The sequence below is a fragment of the Pipistrellus hanaki genome, assembly GCF_964339955.1.
Source record: "Pipistrellus hanaki genome assembly, chromosome: 2".
Taxonomy (NCBI): Eukaryota; Metazoa; Chordata; class Mammalia; order Chiroptera; family Vespertilionidae; genus Pipistrellus; species Pipistrellus hanaki.
Window position 1 is genome coordinate 116020285 of NC_140504.1, and position 19047 is coordinate 116039331.

The 19047-nt window shown below is 40.5% G+C and overlaps 1 protein-coding gene across 3 annotated transcripts in view; it reads right to left on the bottom strand.

Annotated features, from left to right (window-relative positions):
• F13A1 (coagulation factor XIII A chain) overlaps positions 1 to 18384 on the bottom strand; it is a 167393-nt gene extending 149009 nt beyond the window's left edge. Inside the window, exons 1-4 of one of the 3 annotated variants that reach the window (XM_084873186.1) lie at positions 18158 to 18384; positions 17857 to 17917; positions 15784 to 15930; positions 115 to 303 (exon numbers count right to left, since the gene is read on the bottom strand). In XM_084873186.1, coding sequence (XP_084729312.1) covers positions 115 to 303; positions 15784 to 15913 — 319 coding nt within the window. In that variant the 5' untranslated portion in view covers positions 15914 to 15930; positions 17857 to 17917; positions 18158 to 18384. Of the gene's footprint in view, positions 1 to 114; positions 304 to 15783; positions 15931 to 17856; positions 17933 to 18157 lie in introns of those variants that run through there. The other 2 variants (XM_084873185.1, XM_084873187.1) reach the window with 2 other exon arrangements.
• Positions 18385 to 19047: the final 663 nt, after the last annotated feature.

A 19047-nucleotide genomic window follows, 5' to 3' on the forward strand; every position in this document is an offset into this window, starting at 1 on the left:
GAAATGCAACTGAACTTGTTCCCACCCTATATTTTGTGACTCATAATGTCATAACTATCGTGACATGATGATGTAGATGGACTATTATGATTACGGTTTGCACGAGGCACTCACCAATGACGTATTCCACCCTGAAGAGATCTTTTCTGGGATCGTATGGACGATTGAATTCGATCTCGATGTAGAAAGATTGTCCTCTGCGCACAATTAGCTTGTTGTTATTATACTTGTCAGTGTGGTGATCCACTTTGTTGCTGTCCCAACTCTCCTTGAACAGGTGAACAGTTGTAACATGAAGGTAGTCTATGCATAACAAAAAAACAACAATAAGAGAAACCATTTTTGTTACTTTGTTTAGATGTAAACCTCAAGAACAAGAACATTTTGATTGAAGCAGGAAGATCTATTGGATAAAACTCTATACAGAGGGCTGGTAGGTTTGAGAATCAGTATCTTGCGACATTTTTGCTTTCAAAGAGGATTTTTAAAAAGCTTTTTCAGCACTAACCAGTTTGGCTCAGTGGATAGAGTGTTGGCTTGCGGACTGAATTGGCCCGGGTTTGATTTTAGTCAAGGGCATGTTTCTCTCATCGATGTTTCTAACTCTCTATCTCTCTTCCTTCCTCTATGTAAAAAAATCAATGAAATATATTTTTAAAAATAAAGAAGCTTTTTCACACTCTGATCTCATTCCAGACCATATAGCATTGGCTTTGAAACAGATAGATGAGTGTTGACAGTGCCTATTGTATAGGTCTAGATACAGAGAAACTAGTATTAAAGTCAAAGTCTTCACATTCCCTGGTTTTCCTTATACCAGGTAGCTTCTCATGGTGACTACTGCCACACTGTGTCACTAATTAGAGATAAGGAGGGAGTAGCTACCTCAATTTTCTTATCTTTAAAAGGGGAGGAATCTAATCTGACAAATCCTGTAAAAATGTTCTAAAGACAAAGTTGAATATTAACCCCAAATTCTTCTCTTACTTCAAGAAGGTCAAATGACCCTCCTTTTGTAATTCTTAAAGTAGATCTTGTCCCTCAGAGTCAAAAAACAAAGGCAACGGGTGTGGAGAAAAGATACTAATATTTCTATAAAAAATGCTTCCACTTTGTAATTGCTTATAATTGCTTCCACTTTGCACATTCAGAAAGAAGGCTCATATTTCCCTAGCTACTAATCAACCAATCTGGAAGCAAACCCTGGTCTGATGCCAAAAATCTACAGATTTAGTGTTGAGAGTATAACTGTCAGTAATACCTTTCATCTGAGACATGATAGAACTGGATAAAGATTAGATATTCTCTCTGCAAATGATCACTGAATGTGAAGCTAACTATTGTACAACTGTAGTTTAGAAAGTCTAGTCTAGAGACCGACTTTTGTCTATGCATTTGCAGTTCTAATGGGGCCCCGGGGAGCGAAGCCTGGGTGGGGAAGGCAATGGCCTCTTGCCTCCTTCCCTTCCCCTCACCCTGCCAGCTGCATGGTTTGTGCTCACAGCCATGAACACCGTGTGCACGGAATGCACAGCTGCTGAGCGTGTGCTGGGGCATCACTCTGGAAGACTCCAATGACCTCCTTTGCCTTTACACAGGAACCTGTGTAGGGCACCTGGTTTTCTCCACTCTCACTTTTTTTCTCATTGGGGAAACCAAGAAACTGGGCTCATTAAGATACTCTCCAGTTCTAAAGTTGAGAAGTTTCTGAAACTCAATTAATTCAAAATTCAGACAATCCTAATTTTGAATCTCAGCTATCATAATAACAGTTCAGGAACATTGTCTCTCAGAAGCTGAATTTTTCTCAACTTTAAAATGGGGATCTTAATACCTTGAGAATTTCTGTGTAGATCCGTGATGCAATGTATCTGGAACTATACCTGGCACATAGTGGGGTCATAGATTTACTTGTGTCTCACTGAATATGAGCTCTGATGAAGCTAATTTACATTTTGCATGGGGTGGTGCTCAATGGGCTATTCTGACTGCAACATTACAGCAAATAGAAAGTGCAAGATGCAGTTTTATTTTTACCTCACCTCAGAACCCTGCCACACTACATGGGCCCTGAAAGATACTTTATTTCCATTATGTTGTGGGATAAAGATGTTTAATTCTCTACACCTCTCTCCTGCAAGCTGCCTTTCCCCTAAATTCTCTGGCCTTATGAAAGTCACAATCCCCAGTGTTAATCCAGCTTCAGAAAGAGCTGAAGAGGAGGGGGGTCAAGATCATGGGGTGGGAAAATCTTGATCTCATCTACTCCCATGTACACACCAAAACTAAACTATGTGTAGAACAAACATCTTTGAGAATGACCTAAAGACTAGCAGAATAGATTTTCTACAACTAAGGATTTAGAGAAAAAGACACATTGAAAAAGGACAGGAGAATCTAGTCATGACCCACATCCCCAGTGTGGTTTCCCACAAATCGCAGTGATTTCACCAACATGGAGGTCCCCCCTGAGTGATGGTGCTAAGCCTCTCATTGAGCTCCCCAGCCTGGGGGAACCTAAACCAGAAAGAGAAGTCCTCATGACATCTGGCTATGACAACAGTGGGGTTATGTCCAGGAGAGCTGAAGGGCTTTAGGAAACCAAGATTCTGCTTTTAAAGGGCTTGTGCACAAACTCTCTCGGAGTTCCAGCACTGAGGCAGCAGTTTAAGAGACTCCTAGATTATACATGAAGGAGGTGTGTTGACTAATTTTAGGGCAAGTGATGAAGGGGCAGTAATCTGTTCAAGTTTCCTTTGGGGATAAAAGCCCTGACAAACACCATTTATTTTTTTACCCTCCTAGCTGGCCTAGAGTTGGCAGGCACCATTTCCAACACTCTTCATTAACTTTCCTAATGTTACTCACCCTGCTCTAGTGTTTCCCTGATATTCTATCCCACCCAATCTTCCCATGCCACCTAGCATCACTCCAGAGCATCTTGTGGGCAGCTTTATCTAGGACTAGTGTCCCTACAAAGTGACTCTCACTCCACATGATTAGCCTCCACACATCAACATGTCCACACATTTGAGGCTGACATTGTGGCTAGCCATGAAGGGGCTCTACCTGTACACTAGTACAACAGCAGAGATTGCCTGGCCTCACCGCCAGCCAGGCCAGGAGTAGGCCTGCCCTTCAGGGCAGCCAGAATAGTCATGCCCAGGCTTCACTGACAGCTGGGCCTAGAACCAATCCCGTCCACCAGTATACCTGAAACAACTGTGACAGGGTTTCACAGCATTTGGCTTGGGGGACATACTAGTACCTGCCTACCAACATGCCTTCAGCATCTTTGGCTCAATCAAAACTGGTATATGCAACTGACACAGGGAATGACCTTGGGTCTGGTGAACAGGAAGTATTGCACAACTGGGCTCATAGTATAATTTTTAAATACTAGTAAGCCCACTCTTTCAATAGCAAGGGACATAACTGATCTTTCAAATACATAGAAACAACACAGAAAGTTGGGCAAAGTGAGAAGACAGAAGAATATGTTCCAAAAGAACAAGCACATGACAAAATCCCCCCCAGAACTAAATGATGATGGATATATACTGTATGGCAGATAAAGAGTTCAAAATAATAATCTTAAAAATACCAAATACAGAAGAAGAATGAATTAACACAGTGAGAACTTCAACAAAGATATAGAAAATTTAATTAGAACTGAGGAATACAATAACTGAAATAAAAATAATAATAATAATCTAGAGGGAATCAATAGCAATTAGATGATGTAAGAGAACAAATCTGCAATCTGGAATACAAGGTAGTGGTAATCACCCAATCTGAACAACAAAAAAATTAAAAAATGTGACTAGTTTAAGGGCCTTCTGGGACAACATCAAGCATACTAACATTCACTTTATAGGAATCCCAGAGGCGAAGAGAGAGTGAAAGGGAAAGAAACCCTATTTGAAGAAATAATGGCTGGAAACTTCCCTAACTTAGTGAAGGAAACAGACATCTAATTCAGGAATCACAGAGTCTTAAACAGTATAATCCAAAGAGACTGATATCAAACACATAATAATTAAACATGTAAGAAGTTAAAGAAAAAGAGAGAATCCTAAAAGTAGCAAGAATAAAACAACTAGTTAAGAATAAGGGCACACCCATGAAACTATTAGCTGATATTTCAAGCAGAAAATTTTCAGGTCACAAGGAAGTGGCATTATATTCAAAGTGATTAAAGGGAGAAAATCTACAAACAAAAATACTCTATTCAGCAAAGTTATTATTCAGAATTGAAGGAGAGTTTCCCAGACAGGCAAAAGCTAAGGGAGTTCATCACCACTAAATTGCCATTGCAGGAAATGTTAAAGTGACTTTTCTAATTGGAAAAGAAAGGCCAAAACTAAAAGAAAATATATGAAAGAAAAAAATCTCACTAGTGAAGGAAAACATAAAATATAAAGGTAGTGGAACAATCACTTATAAAGCTAGTAGTATAATGGTTACAACAAAAATCATTTATATCTATAATAAATAATTAAGAAATACATATACAGGGGTTGGGGAGTTAATGGAAGGATGAGTACGCGTATGTAATACCTTAATCAATAAAGAAATTAAAAAAAGAAATACATTACATAAAGATGCAAACTATGATATTAAAAAATGAGGGGAGAGCTCAACCAAAAGACTTGTATGCATGCATATAACCTAACCAATGGACACAGATAACAGGGTTATGAGGGTATGAGTGCAGGGGTTGGGAGGGCAATGGGAGGATAAGGGCACATACCTTAATAAGGGTAATACCTTAATCAATAAAGAAGAAAAAAATAAAATAAAATTGACAGGGTGTGGGGGGAGGAGGGGAGAGGAAGGTAGTGCTTTTAGAATGCACTTAAACACAAGCAACCATCAACTTAATACAGACAGCTATATATATATATATAACCTGTTATGTTTAAATATTATGGTAACCACAAACAAAAACTATAAAAGACACACAAAAATAGAAAAATGGAATAAAACATAACACTAAAAATATAATCAAATCACAAGAGAAGAGAGCAAGAAGGAATGGAGAACTACAAAAAGAAGCAGGAAACAACAAAATGGCAATAAGTATATTCTTATCAATAAGTATTTTACATGCCAATGGATATGATGTGCAAATCAAAAACCATAAAGTGTCTGAATGGATAAAAAATAAGATTCATACGCATGCTGCCTTCAAAAGATTCATTTCAGATCTAAAGACACAAACTTTCAATGAAGGGATGCAAAAAGATGTTTAATGCACATGGGAATGCAAAGCAAGCTTGGGTAGCAACATTTACATTACACAAAATGGACTTTAAAACTAAGATTGTAACAAGAGACATTAAAGAGCATTACATAATGATAAAGAGATCAATCCAACAAGAGAATATAATACTTGTGAACATCTATGCATCTAACATATGCACACAAAAATACATACAGCAAACATTAACAAATATAAAGGGAGATATTGGTAGTAATACAGTAATGGGAAATAAAAAGATCATAAGAGATACTATGATCAATTTTACACCAATAAATTGAACAACCTAAAAAGAAATAGATAAATTTCTATCAATATACAATCTTCCTAGTATGAATCAAGAGGAAACAGAAAAACTGAACAGATTAATAACTACTAACAAGTTAGTATTCTCAAAGTTTTCCGAAATATTCCAAAAAATAGACTCCACAGAATTACAAAGGATTGTTAAAAATATTATGAACAACTCTATTCCAACAAACTGGACAACCTGGAGGAAATGGACATATTCCTAGAAAAATACAACCTTCCAAAACTCAATCAGGAAGAATCTAAACATCTCAACAGGCCAATAAGTATGGGAAAAATTGAAGCAGTCATCAAAAAGCTTCCAGCAAACAAAGTTCGGAGCCAGATGGCTTCACAGGAGAGTTTTACCAAACATTCAAGAAAGAACTAAAAATTATCCTCCTCAGACTATGCAAAAAAAAAATTAAGAGGAAGGAACACTTCCAAGCTCCTTCTATGAAGCCAGCATCACCCTAATACCAAAACCAGATAAAGACAACACCATGAAAAAGAATTACAGGCCAATATCCTTCATGAACATAGACTCCAAAATGCTCAACAAACCATTTTCTTACATTATATTAAAAATAAACACAAGATGGATTATAGATTTAAATGTAAAACCATATTCCTAGAAGAAAATATAGGCAATCAACTCTGACATCAGTCTTAGCAATAATTTTTTTAGGATATGTCTCCCCAAGCAAGGGCAACAGAAGCAAAAATAAATAAAAGGGACTCCGTCAAACTAAAAAACTTATGCACATCAAAGGAAACATCAACAAAACAAAAAGACAACCACCCTAGCTGGTGTGGCTCAGATGGCTGTGGCCCCTTGCACCAGGAGGTTGCCAGCTTCCCAGTTAGGGCATAGGCTAGAATTGCGGCTCCATTCCTGGTAGCGGGTTTGTGGGAGGCAGCAGATTGATGTTTCACTTTCACAGAGATGTTTCTATCTCTCTCCCTCTCTCTTGCTCTCTCTCTCTAAAAATCAATAAACCATTCTTTAAAATAATAATAATAATAAATATGGAAGAAGACATGCACAAATAATATATTCTATAAGGGGGTAGTATCCAAAATATATTTAAAAACTCAACTCAAAACAAAACAACAATAATCTAATTAAAAATTCTCCAAAGAAGACATTCAGATGGCCAACAGACATATGTAGAAAAGATACTTGACATCACTAACCATCAGGGAAATGCAAATCCAAACCACAATAAGCTATCACCTCCCACAGTCAGAATGGCTATTATAAAAAAGACAACAAGGAGCAAGTGATGGTGATGATGTGAAGAAAAGGGAACCCACATACACTGTTGGTGAGATTATAAACTGGTGTATTCACTAGGGAAAAAAGTATGGAGTTTCCTCAAAAAAATTATAATAGAACTACAAAATGATCCAGCAATTCCACTTCTGACAATTATCCAAAGAAAATAAAAATACTAATTTGAAAAGATAGATGTACTCCTGTGTTCATTTCAGAATTATTTACAATAGCCAAGATATGGAAGCAACCTAAGTGTCTATCTATAGATGAGTGGATAAAGATGTGATAATATATAAAATGGAATATCACTCAGACATAAAAAGTATAAAATAATGCCATTTGTAACAACATCAATGGACCTAGAGGGTATTATGGTTATTGGTATACGTCAGACAGAAGGATAAATATAAATGTAATTTCACTTACATGTGAAGTGAAAAAACCAAAACAAATGAACAAACAAAGCAAAATAGAAACAACCTCACAGTCACAAAGACAAACTGATGTTGCCAGAGGGGGGAGTGTGGGTATTTGTGAAAAGGTGAATGGCATTAAGAGGTACAAAGTTCCAGTTATAAAATAAATAAATCATGGGGATATAACATACATAGAGAATATAGTCATTAATGTTATAATGACTATAAGTCTAGATGGTTACTAGACTTATGGTGATGATCACTTTGTAAGATATCAAATGTCAAATCACTATCTTGAAACTAATATAATATTGTATGTCAACTATACTTTAATTAAGATAAAGTAAATGTCCCAGTTTAAAAGGACTTTAGTAATCAACTCGCCTGGCTCTGTTTTTTGGACTATGTTTTTAGTAATGTGTCTTTTTCTAAGAGTCTTAATATCCTAATTCCTCAGAAGTGGAGTTTAATTAGCTCTTTATTCTTCAGCAACAATGGGAAGAATATACTGATATGTTAGCCTCATAGAATCTCAGAGAGCAAAAGGACTTTTTAGACCATCTGGTAAATCTGCTATATACTACATAAAATATCTCCATGAAAGCCCTAATAATTAGGCTTTTAGTCTCCATCTGAACAGGAAACTTACCATCTCACATAGAAAAAAATTCATTAAAAATATCTTTATTGTTGAAAATATTATAGATATCCCCAGTTCATTTTTTTAAAAATATAATTATCTGAAAAATCCTCTTAGGATGAACTGACATTTGCTTCCCTGTATGTTTTTAACCATGGATCCTGGTTCTGACTTCTGGATAAATATAGAATATGTTTTATTCATTTCATCTGGCACTTCAAGTTTAAAGACCACTGTAAAGTTTCCTCTAAGTAGAGCATTCTTCATATCTTTATTCCTTAATAAATTATTTCCATATATTTTACTCATTACTCTGACTGGAATATATATCCCATTTTATAAATTTATCTCTTTTGGTATTTTCCCTAGAATTAAATATATTCTATTTTTTCTTTATTGTTGAATCCCTCCTCACCCTTGCCTTCCCCTACCCCTAGAGCTGTCAGCCTTTCTCCATGAGTCTGTCTCTATTTCTTTTATTAGTTCAGTTTGTTCATTAGATTCCACATATGAGTGAAATTATATGGTACTTTCTTTCTCTGACTTGCTTATTTCACTCATGGACACCGACAACAGTGTGGTGATTGTGCGGGGGAAGGGGAAAGAGGGTATAGACTCAGAGGGCATAAGTGATAACGGAAAAAATGAAATTTAATTAAATTTAAAAATTGAATAATACATTACTCTAGCTCTAGTTTTCTAAATAAAAAACAGTGAGGCTACTATATATGTCAGAAGAAACAGTATGTTTTTATTAGTTCAGGCCAAGCTAGTGTTTTGAATACTCTTTTATTGCTAATTAACATTAAGCATCTGGTAAAGCAAAAGTCTTGAAAGGATATTATGATGTAATTTTTACCAGTAGTGGATTAAAATTCATCCCAGACTCTTACAAGTTACTTAATACATTGCTATTTAGCCACGTCTATTTTTGCAATTGTTTTCTTTCTTTTAGCACACTTTTAAGGCCTTACATGCACTAATATTAAATTTCATTCTATTAAATTTGGTTAATTGTTCCAAGTCCATAAAAATCATTTGAGCTGAAACCGGTGTGGCTCAGTGGTAGAGCGTCGGTCTGCAGACTGAAAGGTCCCAGGTTCGATTCCGGTCAGGGGCATGTATGTTGGTTGCGGGCACATCCCCGGTAGGGGGTGTGCAAGAGGCAGCTGGTCGATGTTTCTCTCTCATCGATGTTTCTAGCTCTCTATCTCTCTCCCTTCCTCTCTGTAAAAAAATCAATAAAATATATTTTAAAAAAATCGTTTGAGACCCTAAGTATATATTCAATGTATTTAATATCCTTTCTAACTTCCTGTCCTTCAGGAGTGTTATAAGTGTGCTATTTTATATTGGCATTTAGGACACAAATATAAAGTCATGACCTAAATAATACAAGCACAGTGGTAGACACTAAAAAGTAAACAGATAGCTCGGATACATGTCATGAATACTCTGATAAAGCAAGTACAGGATTTTGGGTGAGTGTGTTTTCTAGGATGTATAGGAGAGCCGCTAACCCAGGTTAGAGGGTGTTAAGGAAGCTTTCTGGAAGAAGTGAGGTATAAGCAGTGGTCAGAAAGATGAGCAAGTTATGCAGGTAGGAAGAGATGGGGAGAGAGGAGAATGAGTGAAGACTGAAACAAGAGGGCACTTGGTTTACTTAACAATTTGAAAGATGCTTGGTTGTCTGAAGCGTGGTAGTGGGATCACAATGGCAAAGGAGGCAGGAGCTGCTCCCACAAGCCTCGTAGACTTTGTTAGGGGTTTGCACTTTAATTACATTGCGATCCAGGGAAGAATATGAAGTTTCAAACTGTCATGATTATACACATTTAAAGTACTTCTGGTGGCTGACTGGAAAATGAATTGGATGATGACAGGTTGGAGGCAGAGGTCAGCTGGGAGACTGTTGCAGCATTCCAGGTGAGGGATGGGCAAGTCTAGTCTGCCTGTAGAGTACTAGTCTGTCCTGGAGTACTGCCAGGATTCGCCTCACTTCTTCCCATGCCCATCCCCACAGTCATGAGCAGGTTAGCTTACTGCCTTGGCTTCTCAGGCAGCTCTGCCTACATGGAAACATAAAGCTGGAGAGAAAAATTCAAATATATTTTTGGTGTCTACTTCTCACCGATTCTAGTTCTCATTGCAGGCAGAAACCTGACTTACCAGCTCTGCACCCAAGTCTAGTGAATGTTAATGTCTAGTGTTAATGTCTAGTGCCTCAGTCCATCCCTGCGGTAGTGCAGGAAAGGGCTAGTTCTATGGGATATTGATAGGTATTGGGATAATTAAGAGTTCCATGGTTGTTAAAGCAGTTTGGGAAATGCTGGATTCTTGTGGGGTTTTTGCAAGATTTTAACACACTAATGTACATTGCAAATGTCCTACAAGTACCACGTTTTTTCCAAATCTAAATAACTATGCAAACTACTTTGTGGAGTATTTTGCATGGTTTTGGGAGATGCTTCACTATTTACTAATTGTGCAACCTCAAAAAAGTTATTTAATGTTTTTGAGCCTAGTTTTCTTATATTTAAAAAGGCAACAAATTATCTCATAGGGTTGGTGGGTGGAGGGAGGCAAAGTGGGAAAATGGAGACATTTGTAATATTGTCAACAATAAAAAATTTATCAAGTTAAAAACATATTGTAAAGTGCTCTAACACAGTGTTTGGCAACAAGTAAGTTACCAACAATTTTTATCATGTAGTTACTTTATTAGTAGTAGACAGGATAGCATAGTGGGTAACAGTGTGGATTCTGGAGCCAGACTTCCTGGACATTTACTATCTTCATGATTTTGAACAAGTTATATAAATTTCCTGTGTCTCGGTTTTCTCATCTGAATAGTGGTAGTGTGGGGACTAAATGGGAAGATAATGTTTTCTGAGCACTCAGACTTCCTTTTCTCTATAGGTAGTGAAATAATTTTCTCCTTTCAATACCTTCAGGAAGAAAGAAAAAAAAATCATAGGAAATCACATTGGTACTTTAAGGGGGGAAAATCAAATGCAGGTAAATACAATTTCTCTATATAATCTCTTAAAATTATTATCATTTAAGCTAAGAAAAAACATTTTATTTAGAAATAAAAGACTAAATTATGGAAGTTTAAAAGCTACACTAAGTCTAGAGTTTAAAGAAACAATGTTCTAGCCTGTAGTGGGACTTATATGACACATGGTTTATTTTCTAGAAGGAGAAGGACATGGAGCCAAGTTTCCAGCGTCATCTCCTGACCTAAGAGGTATAGATTTACTAGGGTTTGCCCTAATGGTGGGGAATGAGCTGAAGTCCCAATACCACTGGTCAAACACTTCTTTCATTGCTCTGGACTCCAGAGTCAGGAGAGTCATCTAGGGATCAAGTCAAGCACAGGTTTGCAAATATCATAGTTTTCTTTATTTTTCTTTTCCCTATTGTTCATTTTTCTTAGTATTGCCCCTTCCCATGGAGGAGGTACTTGATATACATTTGTTAAGCTGACATATTGATTTCTGCTTTGTTTATTGCTTAACAAAATGTAGTTTAAACCAAAAAAAGCCATCTCATCATCCAAGCTCCATTTGCCACAAACAGGAAATTAATTTGCTTCTCCCTGTCCAAGCCGAGTCCCTGGCAAAATGGGGCAACTCATTGCTAAGTCACTTTTTGTTTTTTAGAGAAATATTATAGCTGGAAACTTGGCAGCTCACTCTTTCAAAGTGACAGCTTTCAAAAAGTCTACCTACCACAATTTAGCCTAATTTTAAACACATCAGAAAATGGCTTGTTAAAAAATAACCTCTCCCCATGAGCCAGCTGCCTCCTTGTCCCCCTACCCTTTTTTCCCCTAATATGTAAAAAGTGGATTATATTGTGCTTTGGTTATACAAGCATTCTTCCAAAAATGATTATCCTGTCACAGATAGAATCTTGAAATAAGTTAAATGTTTAGGTTCATATCCTCTGAATTCCCTAGTGAATTGAATTCTCCATGCAATATTTTTAATATTATTACCAAATGATAGGCATATATATTATCCATGAGGAAGATGGTCTGTTTATTGTGAAAACTACAGAACAAAGGGTGTTTTTCTTCTCTCATATTTCTTTTGGATAGTCATTGAAGTATCATTAACTAGACTGATTAAAAACATTTTCGTAATCAGCTTGTTTTTTAACTGTTTCTATTAAAAATGTCCTGTACCTAGAATGTATAAGAAATGCTCAGCTGCTTAGAGGAAGCCAGAATAAGAGAAATGAGGCCAACATCTTCTCCGGGGCTAAGAGCCCTCTAATCAATTTCTTTGTGCCCCAAAGTATCTCAACAGCTTCTAAATGTATCCCCTGTCCAGTTTCTCCTCACCATGAGATTTCCCTTTATACAACATAATTCTGATTATGCCATTCCGCTGTTTGGAATCTTTGCAAGCAGGAGGAAAATAAGGGCTTCCAAGCCCGTCACGGTGTGATGCCTGCCTATTTGTCCTGGGCTCATCTTCCCTCTCTTGTCCTCATTACTTGCCAAATATTGTTCCCTCTGCTATAAATAGGATGCCATGCACTTGTCTACCTGGAACACTCCTATTCATCTCTCTCACCCTCTTTTCCTCTCCACTGACACTAGTAGTCATTCTTTTAATTTGCTCCATCTACTAGGTGGAGAGATGCTTGAGAACAGGGACTGTTTTACTCATCTTTGTCTCCCCAGAGAGTGTGGCTTAGCTCCTGACACAGAAGTGGTCATCACTACGTGGTTTTTCTCAAACAAATGAAAGGATGAACTGCTTCTATGCATCATTTCTTAATCATACTGTGAGTGCCTTTCTTGTTCTTTCAGTAACCCTGAATCCAGAGAGGTTTACTCTGCACAAAGGGCAGATTGATAATTAACCAGTTAACTAGTTGATTTAGTTCTGGCTTGAAGTGGTGGGGAGGGAAGAAATGCTCAGAAAGACGCAAGACCTCATTAAGCTAATAAATACTTAGATCCTGCCTGCATTTGATTTTTAAAAATAGATCTAGACTTGCTTTCCAGTTTGAATTCAGTGCATTAAACCTGCCAAATTAGTGTTACGTTTACTCCTGCAAATGATCACCTATTGTTAATAATACAGAGTCAAACGAGCCCAAGCATATAAGGTTGTGATCCTGAACATTATATCTCCTGCTAAAATAACCTTTGAGACAAGAAGGTTATGGAATGGTTTTTCAGAAATACCAGCAGTGCATACAGATCAGTCTATTAGGAATAGATGCAAATTCAACAATCTAAGGAGATTTTCACATACTTTTCTCAGCTATAACTGAGTTCAAAGGGGGGCATTAAGGAGCCTTAGAAACACAAAGGACATCAAACACCCTGGCTGACCCCAGTTCCAAGGTTCCATTGTCACCTCAAATATTTCAATTTTTCGTTAATATTGTGCTGTTGTATGGGAGGAGCCTTATTCAAGTTTATACATTTGAGTTTTAGGCTAAAATAATTCTTAGCCAAATAATTATGCAAGCTGTGAATTAAAGATATTATACCCACTCAGTATATATTTTACACCTTGACTGCCATAGGATTATTCAAAAATCTGCCATCTCCTCTCCCCTCCCCCACCCCGCCCTTTCTCCTCTTGCTTGTCTGCCTTTCTCAGTCAATTATACAAGAGCAGATTGCTGAAGGGACACTTTAGAGAAAAGTTTCCATTGAAATAAATGAGGAGGGAGAGTCTGATTTAGGGCTTTGTGTGCCTGGAGCCAAAGTCATGGTCATACAGGGAGTCAGGGAGATACAAGTCCTCTTGGAGCCACTAGTGGCCACTGGGTGAACTGCAAGGAGATGGCATTTTAACACAAGGCATTTAAACACATGGGGAGAAATGGATATATCTAGTGCCAGAAAACCCTTTTAGCATAGTTAAGCAGAAATATGCAAAAGATAACTAGGAGATAGATTTACCTGGTCAGATTATCTATATGCTGTTATTTTTATTTTCTGTCTTATTCATCTGGGACTTACTATTCTGTTTTGTGGGTTCAAAGACACTACACTCATAGCATGTAGCACTTAGCTTCTCTGTGTGAGAAATAGTAAATGGGTGCATGTTTATGAAATCTGGAAGTTGTTACTAATAATAGGGTCATAATGACTCCAGGGTTGATGAGTCATTCAATTCCCAAGCCATGGACTGTTCATTTTATAAACAGTCGTTGGGAACTCACACTCCTATGCCAGTCTATAAAACTATCCCAGAATGTCACTTGGTTGTGGACATATGACTACCAAGCAAATAAGGACATGTTTGTTTGTTGTTTTTCAAAATAATTTAGTTCAAAATAATTCTCACATCTGCCTATGAAAATAAGTAAATAAAAACCAATAAAACCAGGTTCTTTTAAAATTGACCTCTGCACTCAAGTTCTCTGGCAGTTTTGAATTCTCACGGACAACAGCATAGTGTTCAGATTTCAGATATACAGGAGAGTAGACTGCACATATACCCCCTAGGAACCATACAGGGTGTAATGACTGACATTCCAAACCAGTGAGCACTTACTGGTCATGTGCGGTGGGCCAGGGACTCCCACAGGCACTGGACATTTGATCCTCAAGACAACTGTGAAGTTGCTTCCATTTGCTGATGGGAACACTGGGGTTGGGCACCTACCTGACTTTGCCCTGAGTCCCAGGGCAGCGAGGGCAGCTGTGGAACAGGAACCTCCGTCACTGCCTCTGTGCAGGCTCACAGTCCTCAGCGATGGGTCTGAGCCCCCCTTCCCCCCCCCCCCCAAGTTCTCTGCTCTGAGGCCCATGGGCTTCTCTGCCAGAAGGGAATTTTGCTAGAGAACTGAATCCATCAAGGTAACCTGCTTGATAATTTGACATCAGCACATTTTCCAACTTATTTGCATTAAAAGAAAGAAAGAAAGAAAGAAAGAAAGAAAGAAAGAAAGAAAGAAAGAAAGAAAGAAAGAAAGGATGGTACTGAATATCTCTCTGTTTTCACAGTTGGATATCAAATCGTCTGGACTTGAGGGTGGCACAGACAGAGCCCTCTACCCATCCGGTGGCGTCTGACCTTCAGAACTGTGGGAATGACCACTGTGCTTTCCTTTGCTTTCAACTGCTGGGCTCTTTCTGAGGAGGCGGCTTAACCACACAGGCACGGGTGGCCATGGCGCCTACCCCAGCAAGTGGGTGTTTATGCCCCGGGTGGAACCCTCAGGAGCAATAGTGGGTCTTGGTACATGTGTGCTACTGACAAAAAGTGCTCCCTGCCAGATGCCATTCAGGAACAAGAGTCTGAAAGTCCCTGCCTGGCCCAAGAGAATGATGTCTGTACCACCAAGCCCCCAGTGGCACCTGGGCCCTGTCACAGCTGACAGGGCTGAGGGGAGGTCAGCTGCTGGCTGCTGCTCCCAGAGCAGGTCCCTGGGGATCGGTGGGGCCAGAGCAGGGAAGGCAGCTTGCCTTGCCTGCCCTTCGGGCTGCTCTGCAGAGAAATAGAGGGCTTCCATCTCCATTACTGTCAGGCTGGCTCTCTCACCAGCTCTGAAATTCACAGCAGTGGCTGGAGGAGGGAGGAGGGAGGGGGAGAAGGAAGGTGGTGCAAGCCAGACAATAAAAACAGCAACAATATTTGGAGTGGAAACTTCCAGCCAGAGAACATTCTTAAACACAGAGTGGTGGGGCTGGAAGAGACCACTACTAAGCCAGTGCCCTTGCTTCCCAGTCCCTGAGCTTACAAAGCTATTAAGTGGCAGAATTGGGGCAAGAATTATGTTTTCATTGATTTGACCATGCAAAGGAGAATTTTGGAGGCCTTTCTTTAAAACAGAGATGCTCTGTGGGAGACAGAGGCTGAGCCAGTGCCTATGGGAGGAGGGCCAGTGGCTGTGCCTGGGCCAGAGGGGCCTGTACCTTTCAGGTTGACGCCTCGGGGCACCAGGCCCTGCAGCTCCACAGTGGGGGGGTTGTTCTCTTCGGCGTTGGAGTTGTTGAGGGGGATAGCTCTCCTGCCTCCAAAGGCGGGCCTGGGGGTCTCCGTCATCTTCAGTTTCTCGAGTCCTTGGTGGGGAAAAGGACACATGGAAAAGGAATGCGAAGCCAGTTACACTTGACACAAGGATTAAAAATAAAGACGCAGACACATAGTTGTGTGATAGCACTTGAGCAGCACATTTTGGGTTTCACATAAATAAAAACTGAGAAGTGGCAGTGATGGGTAGTCTAACGATGGAGTAGAGTTCCCCGAGGATCTTGGGGAGATTTGTCAAAGCATATGGAAAGCAGAAGCAAGGGAACTGATGTGAAGAAAGAAAAAAAAATGTAACAGACTTGGGGAGCAAGGGTTTTTCCTCTTGCCCCTAAAGCCATATTTTGTAAGAAATGTAAGAAATGTTTGTAAGAAATGTTTACTGTCTTGTGCATGTACACATGCCCGCCTTCATATAGTCTTTGAAGAATAAATTCAGACAACTGTGTGCAAGTAAGTGGCATCTTCCCAAGCATTCATGTTTGCAATTTAATTCAACCCATATTTACTGAGGGCCCCTGTAGTCTGGGCACTTGGGATACCTCAGAATAAGACAGAAATATTCTTGCCTTGGGAAGCTTTTGGTCTAGTGGCAGTTAGGGTCCAGCACAGAAAATTTGGAAGTAAGGTCTCTGCTTTAGGGGTTCTCTCTCCGCTGGTCACTGATAGCTGCATAGTTCTGTGCTGTGCTCCCCCAAACCCCCTTCTCTCGGGGGCTCACAGTCTCCCGTTGCTATTTCCTGCAAAAACAGCAGACCTCTGATGGATGGGCAGGGTGCGAGAAGATGGTACCTGCTTTGGCTCCAGGATCACAAGGAATAGAATATGGGGGATGGAGAGTTTGGGCAAGAGAGAGTGAGGCACATTGCAATCTTAGATAGGGCTGTAAATGGCCCATTCTCTAGTGTACTCAGAGGTGCGGGCACTGCCCCCGCTCCAACCTGCTTCCCTTCCATTGGAATGTGGGCAGGCAGGGAGCCAGGGTGAATGCCACACCTTACTGCTAGTGCCCAAAAAGTACTTGTTGATCAACTGAGCAAATGAAGGGAGACCTTGTTTCTGGCGCCAGTGAAGCGTCCCTGGATCACCTGGATTACCCAGTCACGACTCCTGGTGATTTGGCTATTTTGAAAAAACAGGCACGCCCTCAAAAGACGAGGAGCCACTGTTATAGAGGCAGCTAGAGGAGACCTTTCCAGAACGTGTTGAGCAAAGGCAACAAAGTTGAAAACAAGAGAATCACTTCTAAGGTGCTTGGTCTTGGAAGGAGACAGGACTGTTTGGAAGTATAAGGTGGGCACAGGCGCCCACAAACATCTGCAGGCATATTTACAGGCAGTTTCTAGTGAAGGAGGGAGGCAAGGAAGGAAGAGGAGAGAAGGCAGGAAACAGCAGACCTCTGGTGGCAAATAGCAAGGGGAGGCTGTGGGCCCCTGAGGGAGGGGGTTTAGGGGAGCACAGCACAGAACTATGCAACTATGCGGTTACCAGCTGAGAGAGCACCCCTAAAGCAGAGACCTGAGCGCCTGTGCAGGTGGTCACAGGCACCCCTTCTCCCGGGTCTGGGGGAGGGGAAGGTGTTCAAGTTCAGCTCTCACAGGGCGATGCAGCCCTCCTTCCTCCTCCCTCCAACCCTTGTGTCCCTTCTTCTTAGTCTGCTCCCCTGAGGAGGACCCCAATCCCCCCATTACCATTGGGTAGCCTTCTTAGCAAGCAATGCCTTCAAGAAAGCTTCATAGGGTACCTGAGAGAAGTCCTGCTCAGAAGAGAGGCCAGGTAGGTGCGGAGCTAGGGGCCAAGAACAGGTAATGGCTCAAGTGGGGCTGCCTCTGACCCCAGCCACTGGCAGTCCCAGCAGTCCCCTGAGGGACCCAGCTTCAGGGGGTGGACACAGTGGGCCCTGGGGAGGCTCTGGGTGTGGGGTTAAGCCTATGCTGGCCAGAAGGCCGGCTGCTTACCTGTGGTCCTCTCCTGAGGTGTCCTAGCACAGGCTGGCTCTTTGGGTCTCTAGGGTACTTCCTCAAAAAGACGCAGGAAGAAACAAGAAAGTTGGCTCTTAAATAACTTCCTAACAGCTCCCTCCCTTCTCCCCAGTCCCACAGGGTTTCTCCTCCCCTTCTTGACAGCTGGAGCAAGTGAGCAGGCTTCAGGACTTTCTATTTACTCTGCCATTCTGCTCTGTTCCGGCAGGCACCCCTTTTCCCTCCCATAACCCCCTTACTCCCAGTTTCCCAGCCCGCTTCTGCCCACCATGCCCACCTCCAGGTGTGCCTCCCCCTCCTCACTTGGTGGCCAGGAGGCCTAGCTAATGACCCTGCAGTGCCAGGCTGACCCCACCCCCTTCCCTGAGGTCAGCCTTAGAGAAGGGTCTGGATTTTGCCATCCAGGCAGCTGGGGCTTGGCAGACAGGAGGGTCTGCAGTTCAGCAGACAGGTCACACACAGCTGTGACCATGCATAAAGCAAGAGCCCAGGTCCTCCTTGTGTAAATAAGGCTGAGGGACACGGCCTGTATTCTTGCACCATCCACAGAGCCACAGCCACCACCAAACCACACACTTCCTGAGGGGAGGGCATGCCCAACCAGAGGGAAAGTGAGCAAATACTTTTAAGAACACCACAAAAATTAGAAAATAACACTTTTTTTGAAAAACACTTTGGTTTATCTTCAAATAATTGGGGGGGAAATAAATTTTCTCTTAAAATTTTCCATATTTTTTTCTGAGTCTTTGTATCTCTAAATACTCCTATTTTACGTCATGGTTATTTCTAACCTCCTTTATACTGCTTCCAAATTTCTATCCCCTGACCTTAGTCTACCTTCATAGAGAGAGAAAAGTAAAGTTGCCATTGGTTAGGCATTTTCTCAATTTTCTGCTGCTAAATCTATGAGCTTACCTGCAACCTCATACATATTTCCCCTCTTTCTTTTTTTTTTCTTTTTAAATATATTTTATTGATTATTTTTTTTTTTTACAGAGAGGAAGAGAGAGGGATAGAGAGTTAGAAACATCGATGAGAGAGAATCATCGATCAGCTGCCTCTTTCACGCCCCCCACCGGGGATGTACCCGCAACCCAGGTACATGCCCTTGATCGGAATCGAACCCAGGACCCTTCAGTCCGCAGGCCGATGCTCTGCTCTATGCAC